Source organism: Rutilus rutilus, assembly GCF_951802725.1.
Source record: "Rutilus rutilus genome assembly, chromosome: 12".
NCBI classification, from domain to species: Eukaryota; Metazoa; Chordata; class Actinopteri; order Cypriniformes; family Leuciscidae; genus Rutilus; species Rutilus rutilus.
This window is the reverse complement of record NC_140217.1, coordinates 2,758,529-2,774,066: the sequence shown is the minus strand read 5'-3', so window position 1 is coordinate 2,774,066 and position 15,538 is coordinate 2,758,529. Positions and strand designations below refer to the sequence as shown.

The 15,538-nt window shown below is 42.3% G+C and overlaps 2 protein-coding genes across 2 annotated transcripts in view; both read right to left on the bottom strand.

The window, feature by feature from the left end:
- LOC311300695 (uncharacterized protein) overlaps positions 1-15,538 on the bottom strand; it is a 283,730-nt gene that overhangs the window by 70,168 nt on the left and 198,024 nt on the right. The gene's annotated exons all lie outside the window — the stretch shown is intronic.
- On the bottom strand, positions 4,927-10,826 carry LOC311301265 (outer dynein arm-docking complex subunit 3-like; the record flags this gene model as incomplete). The annotated part of the gene is made up of 11 exons (XM_084426233.1): positions 4,927-5,008; positions 5,857-5,941; positions 6,129-6,278; positions 7,182-7,335; positions 7,440-7,576; positions 7,830-8,066; positions 8,475-8,600; positions 9,681-9,782; positions 10,246-10,422; positions 10,562-10,639; positions 10,755-10,826. The coding sequence occupies 10 exons, from the start codon at positions 10,824-10,826 to the stop codon at positions 5,876-5,878; spliced, it is 1,299 nt and encodes a 432-aa protein (XP_084282359.1). The 3' UTR covers positions 4,927-5,008; positions 5,857-5,875.

Genomic DNA, 15,538 nt, shown 5'->3' with positions numbered 1-15,538 from the left:
CAGAAGGGAAGAAATTACTGAATAAAGTTGACATTTTGTTTTTTTTTGGTGCACAGAAACTATTCTCATCACTTCATAAGGTGTAAGGTGTGTGTCAGCTCTGTCTGCTAAACATAATAGTTCCGTTATTGTTCCCTGTACATATGGATCAACAGCATTCATAGTTCCCATGTACCAGTAGGCCAGCCTCTCAGTCACACACACAATCACACGTAAGTGTGATCTGGCCTTTGAGACATTAACAAATCCACCACCACTCTGTACAACAGAAGGGTGAGCTTTAACTTCCACACAGTGTACAGATTGAGGAATGGATCTAAATCAGAAGAGCACAGGTGAACATCTTGATAAGAGGGAGCTTTTGAACTGTGTACATCGAAAAACACATGGCCGTTCCTGGTCAAGAGCTTTCCAAGTTCACAAACCAGTGATCACTGGTGCAAAATGGAAATCAGAGTGCCCAAGTTAAAGAAGTATAATGGGAAAAAAAGTTTTAAATACATACAGTATGCCAAGTTCTTAGATATATTGTATGTAATCTTTGTATCCGTGTTGATTTCATATGGCTTTTATGTTCAACAAGAAGTTTAAATTTAACAAATGTCATGTGGTGTAACCATCAAGTAAAAACTAATAGCATATTTTCTTTATCCCTTGATGAATGATAAAATATATTTTTCAAGCTAAAAATTATTTGTAAAAATATCAAGTAGGATTTTTTATTGAGGAGGGTTTTTTTTTTACCATATAAATACCCTGAAATGTGTGACTTCACGCCCCAAAAAGCTTAATTCAGATATAGGATACATGTATGGAAGCCCATTTCTGCCATAAAGCAATAATTATGAGATAAGAAGTCAATTATGGCATAAAGAATTTAAATGATCAAGAAAAGTCATAAGTATTACAAAGCGTTGAAATTATGAGATAAAAAATCAATTATAGCATAAAAATTTTAATTGTCAGGAAAAGTCACAATTACAAAAAGTTTAAATTAAAATATAAAAAGTCAATTATAACATAAGATAAAATTCAAACAAAAAGTTATAGAAAAAAAATCATAATTTTGACAAAACATTTAGACTTTTTATCTCATAATTATGACTTGGTATTTCACCAAAGCATGATTTTTTTCTTATGTGGCAGAAATGAGATTCCATGGTGATATGAGCTAGTGTCTCACCATCAGAAGAGTCCTGTTTCTGGGCCTCATGGAACTGAATGCATGTGTTGTACTGGGGTAGTTCCCTTTCGAGAGGTCTCTCGTATTGCTTACAGCTAGCTTACGCTATGGGAAAAGTCCTTTTCTCGAGAATATTGAAGCCAAATCTTTAAAACGCAGTGCAGCTGCACAGCATACACAGATGAACGGCGAGTATGGTCATTTGGCTGTGCTGCAGCACATGCACGAATCTAAGGCGAGGCGGCTCAGACGTACAAACCAATTCCAGGTTATAAAACCTCATAAATGTGGACGGCGAGGCCCAGCCTGCCACCGCACAGATATCTTCAATGGGTATTCCACTTGACCAAGCCCAAGACGAGGCCATGCCTCTCGTGGAATGAGCTCTGACGCCTAAGGGGCAATGAAGGCCCTTAGACTCATAAGCCAGCGCGATAGCATCAACTATCCAGCGCGATAATCTCTGCTTTGAGACGGCGAGCCCCTTGGTGCGGCCGCCAAAGCACACGAAAAGCTGTTCCGACTGTCTGAATGAGGCAGAACGCTCCAGATAAACTCTGAGAGCCCCGAGGGGACAGAGTGAATTCGCGTCTCTTTCATCCTCTGGTGAGGGAAGAGCTGCGAGTGAAATAACCTGTGCTCTGAACGGAGTCGAGAGCACTTCAGGAATATAACCATGCCTTGGCTTGAGGACGGCTCTGGAGTCATTAAGCCCAAACTCAAGGCAGGACGCGTTCACTGATAGCACATGTAAATCGCCCACTCTCTTGACTGAAGCGAGCGTCAGAAAAAGAGCGGTTTTGAGCGAGAGGTGCTTCAGGTCCGCAGACCGAAGCGGCTCAAACGGGGCACCCTTCAATGCTTCCAGGACCGTGGAGATGTCCCAGATAGGCACAGAGGTGGGTTGTGGAGGGTTTAGCCTCCTTGCCCCTTTAAGGAAGCGCATGATGAGGTCGTTCCTTCCTAGTGATTGTCTGGCCACAAAAGCGTGAGATGATGTTATGGCCGCCACAAGCGTGGAGGGGGTGCGACCCGCGTCCAAGAGCTCTTGCAAAAAAACCGAGTACACTTGGTACTTCGCATGAGTAAAGTCCAGGCTCCGTGCTGCGCACCAGCCAGAGAACACTACCCATTTCTGAGCATAGAAGTGCCTAGTTGAGGGCGCTCTTGCTTCAGTGATGGTTTTAACACCCTATCCGGGAGACATCCGGGTACCCGCTGAGGGGCCATACATGAAGGGCCCATAAGTCGGGACGGAGATGCCAGATTTTCCCGTTCGCCTGCATGAGGCGATCTCTCCTCAGCGGAATTGGCCATAGGGCTGTTTCCAACAGTTGTGTCAACTCGGAGAACCATAACTGGGTCTTCCAGAGAGGGGCTATTAGTAGCACTGCACACTTGCTTTCCCTGATCTGTGGTAGTATCGTGACCGGAGGAAATGCATAGAGCGGACGGCTCGGCCAGTCGTGGGCAGGCGCGTCCTTGCTCTTTGAGAAAAATGTTCTCTGTTCCTCTGACACCAAAGGGGCAATGATGACTCGCTCTCTCCAGAGGAAACCCCCTCGCCGGTCAAACAAATGCCGTTTTTACAGGCGACACAAAACACGCCACTCTCTTCTCTGCTTGCGCCAACTGTCTTACATCATTCCCACCTGTGGCTCAGTGGTGGAATCAAAGACTTTTGCGCCAGAGACCCGTGTTTGAATCCCGGCTCTGGCAGCAGGTGAAAATGATATAACAGCTGCTCTCTTCGTGTCTTTCTTACGATACAGAAAGCAACCCCGCTCCTCCCGTTCACAACGGCGGGGTTAGAGTATTTATGATAATGCTATATGCATTTCCTCCGGTCACGATGCTACCACAGGTCATCGAACGGATCAGGGAAAGCAAGAGTGCAGTGCTACTAATAGCCCCATTTCTGGAAGACCCAGTTATGGTTCTCCGAGTTGACACAACTGCTGGAAACAGCCCCATGGCCAATTCCGCTGAGGAGAGATCTCCTCACGCAGGTGAACGGGAAAATCTGGCATCCCTGTCCCGATTTGTGGGCCCTTCATGTATGGCCCCTCAACGGGTACCCGGGTGTCTCCCGGATAGGGTGCTAAAAACCATCACTGAAGCAAGAGCTCCCTCAACTAGGCACTTCTATGCTCAGAAATGGGTGGTGTTCTCTGGGTGGTGCGCAGCACGGAGTCTGGACCCCGACTCATGCGAAGTACCAAGTGTACTCGGTTCATTTGCAAGAGGTCTTGAACGTGGGTCGCACCCCCTCCACGCTCAAAGTATATGTGGTGGTCATAACATCATCTCATGCTCTTGTGGCCGGACAATCACTAGCAAGGAACAACCTCATCGTGCGCTTCCTTAAAGGGGCAAGGAGGCTAAACCCTCCGCGACCGACCTCTGTGCCTATCTGGGACATCTTCACGGTCCTGGAAGCATTGAAGGGTGTTCCGTTAGAGCCGCTTCGGTCTGCGGAACTGAAGCACCTCTCGCTCAAAATCGCTCTTTTCTGGCGCTCGCTTCAGTCAAGAGAGTGGGCGATTTACATGTGCTATCAGTGAGCGCGTCCTGCCTTGAGTTTGGGCTTAACGACTCCAGAGCCGTCCTCAAGCCAAGACATGGTTATATTCCTAAAGTGCTCTCGACTCAAAGCACAGGTTATTTCACTCCCAGCTCTTCCCTCACCAGAGGATGAAAGAGATGCGAATTTACTCTGTCCCGTCAGGGCTCTCAGAGTTTATCGGGAGCGTTCTGCCTCATTCAGACAGTCGGAACAGCTTTTCGTATGCTTTGGCGGCCGCACCAAGGGGCTCGCCGTCTCAAAGCAGAGATTATCGCGCTGGATAGTTGATGCTATCGCGCTGGCTTATGAGTCTAAGGGCCTTCATTGCCCCTTAGGCATCAGAGCTCATTCCACGAGAGGCATGGCCTCGTCTTGGGCTTGGTCAAGTGGAATACCCATTGAAGATATCTGTGCGGTGGCAGGCTGGGCCTCGCCGTCCACATTTATGAGGTTTTATAACCTGGAATTGGTTTGTGCGTCTGAGCCGCCTCGCCTTAGATTTGTGCAGTTTTCGCAGCACAGCCAGTGACCGTACTCGCCGTTCATCTGTGTATGCTGTGCAGCTGCACTGCGTTTTAAAGATTTGGCTTTAATATTCTCGAGAAAAGGAGTTTTCCCATAGCGTAAGCTAGCCTTACACAATACTCGTTCCCTCATCTCAGGGAACCGAGGTTACGTTAGTAACCGAGACGAGGGAACTGCAAAGGGACATGAAATAAACAACATATTAGTAATATTAGTCAGCGTTATTTTACAACTTCCAAAAAAGTAAAAAATGACATATATTCCTAAAGTAAACAAAACAGTCAATGTTTCACTAGTTACTAATCTTCAACAAGCCAAAATACAATAACAGCAACTTGACTAATGGTAAATGGTAAATGGACTGCATTTATATAGCGCTTTCACAGACCCAATGGCCACCAAAGCACTTTACAATATTGCCTCACATTCACCCATTCACTCACTCATTCATACACCGACGGCGGTGTCAGCCATGCAAGGCGATCCAGCTCGTCGGGAGCAGCTGGGGTTAGGTGTCTTGCTCAAGGACACCTCGACACTTGGTCAGGTGGAACCGGGGATTGAACCACCAACCTTCCGGTTTGTAGACAATCTACATGAACCACTGAGCCACTGCCGCCCCAATCATTGTTCCTCACCTCCTCTTCCTCTATCTCCTTCAGGATGGTTGCCTGATCTACACCCTGCAGTTCCTCCTTCAGCAGCATCAGTTTCTGCTCAGCCTCAGACATCAGCTGCAGTGTTAAACATAATAGTTCTGTTATTGTTCCCTGTACATATGGATCAACAGCATTCATAGTTCCCATGTACCAGTAGGCCAGTCTCTCAGTCACACACACAATCACACGTAAAAGTGATCTGGCCTTTGAGACATTAACAAAACCACCACCACTCTGTACAACAGAAGGGTGAGCTTTAACTTCCACACAGTGTACAGATTGAGGAATGGAACTAAATCAGAAGAGCACAGGTGAACATCTTGATAAGAGGGAGCTTTTGAACTGTGTACATCAAAAAAACACATGGCCATTTCTGGTCAAGAGCTTTCCAAGTTCACAAACCAGTGATCACTGATGCAAAATGGAAATCAGAGTGCCCAAGATAAAGAAGTATAATGGGAAAAAAAGTTTTTTTTTTTTTTTTTACCATATAAATACCCTGAAATGTGTGACTTCACGCCCCAAAAAGCTTAATTCAGATATAGGATACATGCATGGAAGCCCATTTCCGCCATAAAGCAATAATTATGAGATAAGAAGTCAATTATGGCATAAAATATTTAAATGATCAAGAAAAGTCATAAGTATTACAAAGCGTTGAAATTATGAGATAAAAAGTAAATTATGGCATAAAAATTTAAATTGTCAGGAAAAAACTAAAAGTTTAAATTAAAATATAAAAGGTCAATTATAACATAAAAAGGTGAAATTAAAACAAAAAAAGATATAGAAAGAAAATCATAATTTTGACAAAACATTTAGACTTTTTATCTCATAATTATGACTTGGTATTTCACCAAAGCATGATTTTTTTCTTATGTGGCAGAAATGAGATTCCATGGTGATATGAGCTAGTGTCTCACCATTAAAAGAGTCCTTTTTCTAGGCCTCATGGAACTGAATGCGCGTGTTATCCTGGGGCAGATTTGCTCCTATCTTGGCAAGGAACTGCAAAGGGACATGAAATAAACAACATATTAGTAATATTAGTAAGCGTTATTTTACAACTTCCAAAAAAGTAAAAAATGACATATATTCCTAAAGTAAACAAAACAGTCAATTTCAAAACACTAGTTTCAAATCTTCAATAAGCCCAAATACAATAACAGCAACTTGACTAATCATTGTTCCTCACCTCCTCTTCCTCTATCTCCTTCAGGATGGTTGCCTGATCTTTGCCCTGTAGTTCCTCCTTCAGCAGCATCAGTTTCTGCTCAGCCTCAGACATCAGCTGCAGTGTTTGTTCTTCTGAGTCTGGAGGCAGCTGTGGTGTCGGACCCTTCATCTGCCAGAGACCAAGAGGAATGCTCAGACATTTCATGCATGCATCGTTTGAATGTAAAAACATTTCCTTAATCACTAACTACAGAGAAAACATCCCTGGACACTTTTTAGTGTTTTTTCTTATGCAGTTTCTACTAAATTTTACAAAAAACAACAACAACAACATTCTAATACACTACCTCTACTATGTATCAGTCTCCGACGCACGTTCACGAGAGCACCACGACGCATATGTGTGTGTGTGTGTGTGTGTGTGTGTGTGTGTGTGGTGATGACGCAGCAGCTGGCGCTCTGACACATAACCTACAAGCAGAGGAAGATGCAATTGCGAGGTCGCGCATGCGTCTCGGTGCTCTCGTGAACGCGCGTCGGAGACTGATACAGAAGGGATAAAATAACTGAATAATTGACTTTTTTTTTTTGGCGCACAAAAAGTATTCTCATCGCTTCATAAAATTAGGGATTAGGGACTTTTACGGGCTTTTAGCACAAGCCATCAGGCAAGTGTTATTTAAATAAACTCCTGATGTACTCACAAACTTTCCAATGCCTCGTTTTATGAGTACAGAACCTATTTGTTCTACTGTAGAAGTTTGGTACCATTCCGGGCATTATTAGTGGGGTAATCTACGAGATACAAACTTGGGTCCATTAGCGCCTGCACTAGGCCATTCGGCTGATATCTCTAAATAAGCTTTAACTTTAATAATGTTTGACCAAGAGAAAAAAGGCTTCAGGGGGCTCGAGGTCAAGGTGCAAAGGACCCTAGGTTGAATTTACTCCGAACCATCCCTTTAAAAAAGTTCAGTTAAAACAGCTCAAACATGCATTTTAGTCTGGGACTCGGCTTTAGCCTTGTCTGTGAAACCAGGGGGTTTATGTATTTGACAAGATTCATTAGTACCAGTGGTATGTGCTGAAGTTTGTCACTGAGGCGCTTCACTCCTGCTTTGACAGTGTTGAGTGTATGTTTGAGTCTGTCCAGACGATCTTTAGCTGCATCACGGCGCTGCTGCGTCTGCTCAAGCTGCTGCTGAAGCTCACAAACCCGCAGAGAGCTGACCGAGGACAATAATGTTGTTATTATTCAGTCACAATAACAGAGCATGTGAAGTGATATCATAGCACTATTATTCACACTGTCTACAATGTCTGCTCTTACCTTGAGAGTTCAGTTTCAGTGAGAGAGTGTTTCATATCCTCAAGCTGAGTTTGAAGTGCATCCCTCTCTTCATTCAGTTGAAGCAGAATTCTCTCATTTTCTGCCTTCATCTTCTCCAAAAGTTCCTGTATTTTTCCCTGAGAGATAAACCTGCATTTATTTCTCAGCAAAAAAAAGACTTTGCAATATCGTAATTATTCCAAGCTTTTGACCAGTAGTGTATATACTTATAAATAGTTGAATTGTCTATTTTATTTGTGTGTTGTGAGCTTTGCAGCATGCTAACACAAAGCTCTATTAACATCAATTGCGAGTCCAGTCTCCTGTGCACTTCACATGAGAAGTGCTATTAGTATGACACACATATCTTTATGCTTATTAGAGTATTACATTGATAGCTGATGTGTGATTGATGGTGCTCGCTCTTCTCTCTGCCTGAGCAGTCCTCTCCTCCTCCTGCTTCATCTCCTCCTCCTCCTGCTTCATCTCCTCCTCCTCCTGCTTCATCTCCTCCTCCTCCTGCTTCATCTCCTCCTCCTCGTGCTTCATCTCCTCCTCCTCCTGCTTCATTTCATCTCGCTCTCTGCGCACTCTGTGCACCTGCTCCTCCTGAAGCTGCAGCTCAGCCTGGACACAGACACACACACACACACATACATTAATGAACTGAGGCATTTATAGAGCGCTTTATTATGCACTACTGTACACCCAAAGCACTCTACAATCAGATCGGGGTCTCCCCTTAACCACCACTAGGGGGCAGCATCCACTGTCAGAACAATGGCGCCAGTGCGCTCACCACACACCAGCTATAGGTGGAGAGGAGAGAGAGTGATAAAGCCAATTGAAAGCATGAGGATTCTTATTAGTAGGCCATGATTGATAAAGGCCAATGGTGGGAGTTTGGGCAGGACACCGGAGTTACACCCCTACTCTTTACGAGAAGCATTACTAGCACAACCTTTACAATGGCACACTTACACGTATGCTTGCTTTATTATTTTTTTTATCATTTATTAAATGCTTTGTCTTTACCATGGCTGCATCCTTTGCGAAGTGAGCATCACTGTTCGTGACCTTCAGTTCGTTGAGCACTTGTGTCTGCCGGTGGATCTCTGCCTCCGTCCTGTCCAGCTGTGGCTGAAATGTAAGACTTTCTTCCTGAAGAAACAAATAAGAGGATAATCATAAATGTTTATTTACCATGCTGTTCAAAAGATTGGGGTCGCTAAGAGTTTTAATCTTAAAGGGATTGTTCACCCAAACTCTGTCATTATTTACTCACCCTCATGTGGCTCCAAACCCAGAAGACTTTCGTTCATCTTCGGAACACAAATGAAGACATTTTTCTGTCCCTCCACTGACAGCCTATGCAACTACCACTTTCAAGCCCCAGAAAGGGAGTAAGTAATCATTAAAGTAATCCATGTGTCTCCAGTGGTTTATCCGCAACTTAACGAAGAGACACGAGTGCTTTGTTTGCGCAAAAAAACACAATTTACCACTTTATTGACAAAATATAAATCTCCATTGCGCGTTCACGAGAGCACCGTGGCACATGTGTGTTGTGTTGACGCAAAAGCAGACGTTGTTGCATGAACGCATGCTGGAGATTAATATTTTGTAAATAAGGTGGTAAATTATGTTTTTTGGGGGGGGGTTTTGCAAACAAAGCACTCTTTAATATGTTTAATAGATACTTTAATGATGTCTTTACTACCTTTCTGGGGCTTGAAAGTGGTAGTTGCGTAGCTGTCAATGGAGGGACAGAAAGCTCTCAGATTTCATCAAAAAGATCTTCATTTGTGTTCAGAAGATGAAGAGTAATTAATGACAGAATTTTACATTTTAGCTGAACTAACCCTTTAATGAAAGAAGTCTCTTATGCTCACCTGTACAATTTAAAATAACTGTTTTCTATTTTTATCTATTTTTATAATGTAATTTTTTCCTGTGATCAAAGCTGAATTTTCAGTAGCCATTCCTCTTGGCTTGTGTCACATGACCCTTCCGAAATCATTCTAATATGCTGATTTGGTGCTCAAGAAACCTCTCTTATTATTATAAGAATAAGAATATATTTTGAATGGTATGGATGAGTGTCATTGGATACATTGGATTGCTTAAATCTTCCCCATCACATATATGAGGTATCATATTAATACACATCTGTGTGGGTTTATGTGTGTGTGCTGTGTCAGTCTGTACATGAATCCAGTTCATCTGTTCTTTCTCAGATACCTGTAGCTGGTCCTTCACTTTGAGGTATTCTCGCATTATGTTCTCTGCTTCATGATGTTTCAACTGCACTTTCTGCAATCGGTTTTCCAGAATGCACAATTTCTATAAAACAAGCACACAAGTTGATTCATTTTTTTGCTTGAACTAACATATTTAATTGTGCTCATCAATACAGGGTGGGTAAACACTCAAGACAGAGGGGAAGATGAAAGACTTGAGAGAAGGAAGAAGAGAATTTACACAGGAAGAATGACCACTTAGGGAAACTTATGGCAGAGATCCCTTCTTTACTCTAATTATCATTGTGATGTGCAAAAAAAATCTTATTCTCGTGAATTGTTTAGATTGTATAATAATGATGGTGGGCATGGTTTTGGACAGGACAATTGTCAGGTTTTTTTTTATTTTAATTACAGTAAGGATAAATTGGGACAAAAAAGATTTGACTAGAAAAAAGGCTCAATATTCTTCCTGCTTTTTTTCCTTTTCATTTTGGGAGGAAACCTGGGCGATTCTTAAATTGTAAGATTCACTCAAAATGAACAGAAAAGAAGACAGTTTCTACCTTTTCCTCGTCTAGTTCCTGGTTGTCAGGCAGAGGGCTTCTGCTCTGGGGCTTCATGCTCTCGTACTGGAGCTTCAAGTCCTCCAAACGCTGCCTCTGTGTGTCAGTGGTGTGTTTCATAGCATTCAGCTTCTTCGCTTTAACACACACCTCCTTCTCCAGCACCGTCTGAGCTGCCTGCACAACAAAAATGACTGTCACCCACAACTGATATGCAGGTGATTCTGTAACCACGGGCAATTTAACTGGATAGTACAAGTGAAAGAAGTGACAAAAGGTTTTTAAATAACTGATATAAAGGTTAATTTAACCCCACCTTAACAGACATGTTCCTGAATGATGCATTCTCCATCCCACGGTCTTGAAAAACATCCTTGATTACATGTTCCTCTCCCTGGAACAACCAAGATATGCATCAAATACAGCTATAACGTGACTTAAATGATATGGATATGTTTTAACATTACATGTGTGTGTGTGTGTGTGTGTGTGTGTTCATAATGTCTGACCTCAGCCAGTTTCTTGCGCATGTTTTCATTCGCATGTTTTAGCTGAAGGATGGCTTCTCTGTTGTTCTCCATAACCGACTGAGAGCTTTCGAAATACGCGATTCTTTCTCTCTCTAGTGGACAGAGAGAAACATTCAGCGGCCATGCGAAGTTGGGTGTAACGTTAATGTCATGCAATATTAACTTTCTGTAGTAGACAGTTTTACTGAGCTCTTTATTCAATTTAAAAGTAATATAAATGTATTAAACCTCTATAGAAGCAACTTTGCTGTATAATAACTCCAGGCTGACATTACAACACAACATTGCCATCCTTGAGAATACATGATTAATAAGAACAATAATAAGAAAACAATTGAAATACTTATTATTCCACTACTGCCGCAATATTACTGACTATTTAACGTTAAGCAGGTTTTAAGTTAACGTTAACTGTTTCAGCTTAATTGGCGAAATCTGTAATAAAAAACTTACCCAGAAGTTTAATTTTTCTCCGGAGCTCGGAAATTGGATTATCGATAGCTTGCTTTTTGACAGTCATTTTAATGAATAGTTATTATTTTGATAGTTAAGATTAAGAATAGTTAAGATTTCTGCCTCTAACTGTTACCGCCAGTAATTTGAAACTCGTTTGTTTGTGTCTGAAACTCGTTGCTTAGCAACTGAACCACTGTGTAGCTGGACGTTGGCTCATGAATATTAATTAAGTTACGTACCTTTACCAAACGCTCGAGAAAGTGGACATTACGTGCATGAGCTAATTCATATTTATTAATTTCTCAACCAGATCACATCACAGAATTATTTAATATTTACACTCCGAAAGAAACAAGTACAAACTGAAAAATGGCTTCGTCACATTCAGCCGCGGCATTTATCAAGGGCAGGTATTGCGTACACCTGGATTTCAAAGGTACGCACAGCTTCATAAATCAGGCGATGAGAGGAGTGTAAGCATAATCTTACGCCAATATATACGCCCGTTTCTACGCAAGAATGATAAATGAGGGCCAATGTGTGTTTGTGACCGACAGAAATAATGTCCGCAGTGTTTCATCAGGCCTCTAGGGGGCAGCACTGCTCCTGTTGTGTGTCTGTCAGTCTTTGCACCTGTGGTTCGTTCTGTTCGTGAACTGATATTTTAAAGTGGTATATTAAAGTGCCCCTGTTATGCTATTGTTATACTATCTCATATAAAGGTTCCTAATTGTGTTTTTGAGTCTCCTACAACAGGTTTACATGCATCAAATGTCAAAAACACTTTAATTTCCTCATAATCTCCACTGCAGCATCAGCTCTTTTCTCTCAGTGTCTGAAACGTTTGATCAAAGATTCAGTCTCTCTAAACCCCGCCTCTCTGAGAGCTGCTCTGCTCTGATTGGTCAGATGGCCCAGTCTGCTGTGATTGGTCAGAAACCAAACGCTCATTATCATTTCTGGATCTCAGCTCTTGATCACAGTAATGCGAACAGTAAGGATGGTGTGGGTTTTACCCAAGAGTGCCGCACAAGCCCTGAGAAGTGAAGCCAAAGCGTCTCGATTGCCCCCCGGTGACTGGTCCTAGTATAGGTCATAAGCCCCGCCTCCCCGTGTTATTCAACGGGACGTGAGACCAACTAAACAATTTAATTACACTTCAAATATCTTTTTTTTCGAAGGTGGTTTCTTTCATTTGCTGTTGTTTTTATCACACTGATGTAAATTCAAGTGTCTGTTTCAAAAATAAGTTGTTTTTTAGTTAGTTACGTGATGCTTTACTTCCTGCTCACGACTGCGCAGGTCTGGTCCCGAGATCGCTACTGCGCAGACTCAAGCCCCATGATGTCAGCGCCATATCGGGACACTGGCGGCTTCACTTCTCACCAATGGAAGAGAGCGAAGGGGCGTCGTCCATCTTTTTTTACAGTCTATGGTTTTACCGTATCAATCTCATCAAAGTGGATTTGCTTTGTCAGCAGAAAACAGCGTCTTCTCGACATGAACAACACGAACCAAACTCTTCCAGTCTCAGATAAACTACAGTGTTTGAGGGCGGGGCAAAGAGACGCTGTTCAGCCAATCAAGAGCATTATGCAAATTAGTTCTAAACCTACGCAGGATCATCAGGAAGTGAGACTGGAATTACTGACGACTCGTTTCAGTTCAGAATCACTTCTTAGTTCTTTCACTTTGATCTTTGTAACTTTTCAGAGCTTTTACATTCACAGACAGCTTTATTACACACTACATGAAAGGGAATATCTGAAATAATATTGGCACTAAGGTGATTCATGTTTGTTGATCTAGATTTGACAGTAGAGTAATCATGAGTGTTGTAGTGATTGTTCTATAACTCATCCAGCAGAATGTGTAGTGTTTATGTGTGTGTATGTGAAGCCTGTGTTTATGTGTGTGTGTATGTGTATGTGTAGTATGTGAAGCCTGTGTTTATGTGTGTGTATGTGAAGCCTGTGAAGCCTGTGTTTATGTGTGTGTCTGTGAAGCCTGTGTTTATGTGTGTGTATGTGTAGAATGGGAAACCTGTGTTTATGTGTGTGTAAGAGTGTGTATTGTTCCTCAGCCTGTTTATGAGTGTGTATGTGTAGTATGTGAAGCCTGTGTTTATGTGTGTGTATGTGTAGTATGAAGCCTGCGTTTATTTACATTTACATTTTACATTTATTCATTTAGCTGACGCTTTTATCCAAAGCGACTTACAATTGCTTTATTTGTCAGAGGTCACACGCCTCTGGAGCAACTAGGGGTTAAGTGTCTTGCTCAGGGACACATTGGTGTCTCACAGTGGATTCGAACCCGGGTCTCTCACACCAAAGGTATGTGTCTTATCCATTGCACCACACCACCCATGTTTATGTGTGTGTAAGAGTGTGTATTGTTCCTCAGCCTGTGTTTATATGTGTGTAAGAGTGTATTGTTCCTCAGCCTGTGTTTATGTGTGTGTAAGAGTGTGTATTGTTCCTCAGGCCGGGTCACATGACCCCCGTGTGCGCTGAGCTGCAGTCGCAGGTGTTGAGCTGCTACACACTGAACACACGACACACACTCCTCTGCTCACGGCTGGCCAGAGACTACATACACTGCATCCACTCCTGCAAGAAGGTACGCCTGCAAAATATGATTGTTATATGTACTGGATATTACATAAAAGGGACAGTCAACCAGTCATTATATGGTTAAAAATCAACATGTCACCACTGACCAATCAGAATCAAGAATTCTAGAGCACAGCGTAATAATGTAATAATGTAATAATGTACAGTTGAAACGATGGATAACTGTTTAATAATTTTGTAACCGGGCGTAGGAAAAAAGGTGGAAACACTTTACAATAAGGTTTCATTTGTTAGCATTCAACAACATCTCTACAGCATTTATTAATCTCAGGTAATGTTAAAGGTATAGTGGAGGATTTTCTTTTTCCGGGTGGATCATCAAGACTATTGGTCCTCCTAGTTGTCAATCATTCTGGTGATATGTTTACGTAAGGCCGTCGGACGTGCTCGTCCCTAGGTAGTTTTCGCTTTCTGCGCATGCGCACTTTCAGGTGTATATGTGTGGTGAGCTACTGTTTCAGCCATTCATTGAAGCTCGCCGTTCTCACCGGGTTTTTTCAAAATGTCTGAGGGTCGCAAGAGAAAAAGTGTCTACGAATTGTATGACAAGAAGAGAAAGGCCTCTGAAGAAAGAATCAAGACCAGAGTGTTTTTGGGAGAATATTTCACACGCTGGCGTGCGCTAAAAGCACAGGTTGGGCTTCCCACTGATGCCTCAGTCACGAAGTTTCTACTCGACAGGTAAAGTTTGGCATGCTATTTGGAGAAATCCATTTAAAATCACTGTTAGTAAAAGTTAATGTAAGCTATGATTAGCGATGCTAGCACTGGCACAAGTCACGCAGGCTCGTGCATGCTCTCTCGTCCACACGTTTAATAGGCGTTCCCTCTCGGGAGCAGGTAGAGTCAAGTTTATTTATATAGCGCTTTTCACAATACAGATTGTATCAAAGCAGCTTCACAGTATTAAATTAAAATAATACATCAATGTTTGTTTCTAGTGGAAAACGTCCACGTTTGGTAATGCTGATCAATAGTATTGTTGATTGATTAATTAAATTAAATATCCCCAAATATCCCCAACTGAGCAAGCCAAAGGCAACAGTGGCAAGGAACCGAAAAACTCCATCAGGTCTACCAGGCTCAGTCGGGGGCCAGTTCTCCTCTGGCGTTTATAAACTAGAGGTCGGATTTAACTGTAAGATTAAAAGTATTATATGAATGCCTGGCTGAAGAGATGCGTCTTTAATCTAGTTTTAAACTGGGAGAGCGAGTCTGAGCAACGAACAGTATCAGGAAGGCTATTCCAGAGTTTTGGAGCTAAATGTGAAAATGCTCTCCCTCCTTTGGTGGACCTAGATATCCTAGGTATGACCAAAAGCCTCGAATTTAGTGATCTTAAAGAGCGCGATGGATTATAGGGCGATAGAAGGTCCGTTAAATAGACTGGAGCTAAGCCGTTTAGGGCTTTATAAGTCAGTAGCAATACCTTGTAATTAATACGGAACTTTATAGGTAACCAATGCAGTGATGATAAAATCGGTGTTATATGATCATATTTTCTTGATCTAGTAAGAACTCTAGCGGCGGCATTTTGGACTAACTGTAGCTTGTTTATTGAGGATGCATGACAACCAGCTAATAAAGCGTTACAGTAATCTAGTCTCGAGGTCATGAATGCATGAACTAACTTTTCTGCATCAGAAACTGATAGCATGTTACGTAGCTTAG